This window comes from Mus caroli, chromosome 10 (assembly GCF_900094665.2).
Source record: "Mus caroli chromosome 10, CAROLI_EIJ_v1.1, whole genome shotgun sequence".
Lineage (NCBI taxonomy): Eukaryota > Metazoa > Chordata > Mammalia > Rodentia > Muridae > Mus > Mus caroli.
This window is the reverse complement of record NC_034579.1, coordinates 56,888,539-56,892,582: the sequence shown is the minus strand read 5'-3', so window position 1 is coordinate 56,892,582 and position 4,044 is coordinate 56,888,539. Positions and strand designations below refer to the sequence as shown.

The window sequence follows — 4,044 nt, the reverse complement described above, 5'->3', positions numbered from 1 at the left end:
CTTGTACTGGGGCATATAAAGTTTGCAAGACCAAGGGGCCTCTCTTCCCAATGATGGCCGACTAGGCCATCTTCTGCTACATATGCAGCTAGAGATTCTTCCTTATCCAGCAGCCCCCAATTGCCCACTGCTCCCCAGCCGAGGTAGCCTTGTGACCTCATCTGCTGGCCATGTCGTGGGCTAAGCCTTTCTCCAGTCACACATGCGCGCAGTCATGGCTGCTCTGAGTTATGTGTACAGCTCTCCTTTTGTGTCTAGTTGTTTTTTTCTTATTTTTATGTATATGAGCACACTGTAGCTGTCTGTCTTCAGACATACCAGAAGAGGGCGCTGGATCCCATTACAGATGGTTGTGAGCATCCTTCTCTTGAACCTTAGACTCCTGAGAAATGGGCATCTGGTTCCTTCTACCTCCTCCTCTGAGATGACACCTAAACACTGGGATGGGGGAATGTGATCCAGATATCCCGACTAGGACTCACCACTCAGCAATCTGTATTCTCTCTGTGTGTTGACCACTTGTGTGTCCCTGGGCTAAGAGTTCCCATCCTTCAAGGTCTCATGGTGTGCCATATATTCCTTTGTTGTTATTGTTTAAAGATTTATTTTATTTTACCTTATTTTTTTTTATTTTATGTGTAGGAGTGCACTGCCAGTGTTTTCAGACAGAAGAGGGCATCAGATCCCATTATAGATGATCGTAAGCCACCATGTGGTTGCTGGGAATTGAACCCAGGACCTCTGGAAGAGCAGCCAGTGCTTCTAACCTCTGAGCCATCTCCCCAGCAACCCCCCACGCTCCCCATATATTACTTTAGTCACTTGATCATTGAATACCCCAGCACTGCACAGCTTGCTGCTGAGAACATTGTCTTCAAAGAGTGTATATTCCACTGGGTTGACAGCACATACCTCCCTTTAATCCCAGCACTGGGGAAGTAGAGGCTGGAAGATTCTCAGGACCCCAAGACTGATCTGCAGAGTGAAGGCCAGGCCAGCCAAAGGCTACATAGCAAGAAACAAAACCCAAAACGATAGAAATAGAAATAGGAGGAAATTGGCTTCCAGAATGGGGAAAGAACACCACAGAGGAGTGCTAAGTTGCTGTGAGGCATTAAGAGGATATCCCCTGTGTCTTGAACCTTAGACTCCTGAGAAATGGGCATCTGGTATGTTGGCCGCTGACCCTAATGTTAGCTCCTAATGAGATGGGAATGAGTGTGCTCTCACATCTTGCTGTTTAAAGGCAATAGGGCTTCCTAGAGTATGGGACTTTTCCTATGTCTCTGACATTCTGCAGCCCCAGCCATTGGCATGGTACTTTAGGCTAAGGCAGAGCCAGGCGACAAGACTCTGGATCACGTGACACAGGTCCGGATGCCAGAAGCAGCTGCTGATATTCTGGCCTGCTTGTCCACAGTGACCGGCTGGCCCTCCTGCAGGTCAGGAGGATCCTGCAGCAGCTGGGCCTGGACAGCACATGCGAAGACAGTATTGTGGTGAAGGAGGTGTGTGGGGCTGTGTCTCGGAGGGCCGCCCAGATGTGTGGCGCCGGCATGGCTGCCATCGTGGAGAAGAGGAGAGAAGACCAGGGCCTCCAGCACTTCAAGGTCACCGTGGGCGTGGATGGCACACTGTACAAGCTGCACCCACAGTGAGTCCCTGAGACAGGCTTACAGCTTCTTTTCTTTGTCCCTTGGGTGACACACATTTTGGGGTTTGGTTTCTGCAAATATAGCCTTTTAAATATTTTTACATCTATTTTGTATATACATGCATATGTATATGTATGTATGTACATATGCATAGGCATTAGTTCTCTTCTATCAGTACATGGGACCTACCCAGGAATTGAACTCAGGTCATCAGGCCTGGTGGCAAGCACCTCTAAGCCATCTCACCAGCTCCAAGTTTCTCTCTCTCTCTCTCTCTCCTCTCTCTCTCTCTCTCTCTCTCTCTCTCTCTCTCTCTCTCTCTCTCTGGTTTTTTGAGAAAGGGTTTCTCTTTATAGCCCTGGCTGTCCTGGAANTTTTTTGAGAAAGGGTTTCTCTTTATAGCCCTGGCTGTCCTGGAACTCACTTTGTAGACCAGGCTGGCCTCGAACTCAGAAATCCACCTGCCTCTGCTTCCGGAGCGCTGGGATTAAAGGAGTGCGCCACCACGCCCGGCTTTCTCTCTCTCTTTTTAAGATTTATTTATTATATGTAAGTACAGCTGTCCTCAGACACACCAGAAGAGGGCGCCAGATCTCATTACAGATGGTTGTGAGCCACCATGTGGTTGCTGGGATTTGAACTCAGGACCTCCCTCTGAAAGAGAAGTCAGTGCTTTTAACCACTGAGCCATCTCTCCAGCCCCCTCTTCTCTTCTCTTCTCTTCTCTTCTCTTCTCTTCTCTTCTCTTCTCTTCTCTTCTCTTCTCTTCTCTTCTCTTCTCTTTTCTTTTTTTGTTTTGTTTTTTTGAGACAGGGTTTCTCTGTATAGCCCTGGCTGTCCTGGAGCTCACTTTGTAGACCAGGCTGGCCTCAAACTCAGAAATCCACCCTGTCTCTGCCTCCCAAGTGCTGGGATTAAAGGCGTGCACCACCACGCCCAGTTTCAGCCCCCTCTTTCTTGAACTAAGATTTAAACAAAGGCTAGAAAGAAACCATAAGAGCTGGCACCTCAGGGCAGTGGTGATACACACCTTTGATCCCAGCACATGAGAAACAGGCAGGCGGAGCTCTTAAATTTGAGTCCAGCCTGGTCTACAGAGTGAGTTCAGAACAGTCACGGCTACAGAGAAAAACCCTGCCTCATAAAACAAAGAGAAAACAAAAGGCTCTGACAAACAGTTTGATGTTCTCCCACCCACAACAAAAGCCCTAAAACTAGCAATGGAGTCTTCTTAGATTGGTCCTGTGAGAATCCTACAGCTAGCACCACACTTGACTCATGGGAATGGGGTTTTCGCCTAAGGCTGGGGAGGAAAACTTGGTCACAGTGGTATAATCCACCAATCCCACTACAAGAGCTGATGTCCTGTCTTCCTCTTTGTCCCAGCTTCTCCCGGATACTGCAGGAGACGGTGAAAGAGCTGGCCCCTCAGTGTGATGTGACATTTATGTTGTCAGAAGACGGCAGCGGGAAGGGAGCAGCTCTGATCACAGCTGTAGCCAAGAGGTTACAGCAGCCACGGAAGGACATCTAGGTGGCCCAGGTGATGACCAGGGTGATGACCAGGGACCACCAGACGACCTCCTGGCTCACCTTCCTCTCTCTGTACTCTAAGCATCCTGGTGCTTGCTTGGCAGTGACATTGGGTGACACCTCCATTTGGCATATTTTAGCCAAAGATGGGCTGACTTTCAAAATCAAAGGATCTGGCCCCCAAAGATCCCCCTTTTGGCAAGTCACTTGAGCTGTGAGCGTTCAGTAGTATCAGGTCTTGGGTTGCTGGAGTGTCCCTTTCAGGCCTTATGCTACCTCTGGTGGGAGATTAGGTCTGAACCCTTGAGAGGGAGAAAGGCTTAGTGAACTAGGGGATCTAGGTTAACATGGCCTCACTTGTCATGTTGACTTTATAGGCACCAGGGAAGCAAGGGCATTGGCACCTGTATCTCCGAGTGCCCTGGAGCCAGGAGGAATCTCACCCACTCAGGGCACTCTGTGAGCATCTGGGATGTCACCCCCCATGTTTGTATCATGGGGCGGGACACCATTCCAGGTACTGTTTATCATTCATGTGACACAGTAGGTGTCGCTGCTTTCTGTATTTGTTTAAAAAACTGTTAGGTATACGAATATTGTCCATGAATAAAAGAAACTTGAGTTTCCAGGAACCTTGAGGTATTAAGCTTTCTCCTGAGAGGCTTGTTGGCATCTCCATGTCCCATCACAGGAGAATAAGGAATTGTAGAGTCCAGTCCAGACTCCCTGCCCACAGAAGAAGATCTATGGAACTAATTATTCAAATTTCACCTGATTGAAGCGAGGGACTTCCCAAGACTGAGTAGTGACCATGTGACCTGTGACTAAGTGCTTGCTCTTGGACTGGTGTCAGCTG

The 4,044-nt window shown here is 48.7% G+C and overlaps 1 protein-coding gene across 1 annotated transcript in view; it reads left to right on the top strand.

The window, feature by feature from the left end:
* The window catches only part of Hkdc1 (hexokinase domain containing 1), a 39,320-nt gene extending 35,549 nt beyond the window's left edge, over positions 1 to 3,771 (top strand). Inside the window, exons 17-18 of the mRNA XM_021174451.2 lie at positions 1,421 to 1,654; positions 3,042 to 3,771. Of these exons, the coding sequence (XP_021030110.1) occupies positions 1,421 to 1,654; positions 3,042 to 3,189 (382 nt within the window). The 3' untranslated portion in view covers positions 3,190 to 3,771. The remainder of the gene's footprint in view (positions 1 to 1,420; positions 1,655 to 3,041) is intronic.
* The last annotated feature ends 273 nt before the right edge of the window (positions 3,772 to 4,044 follow it).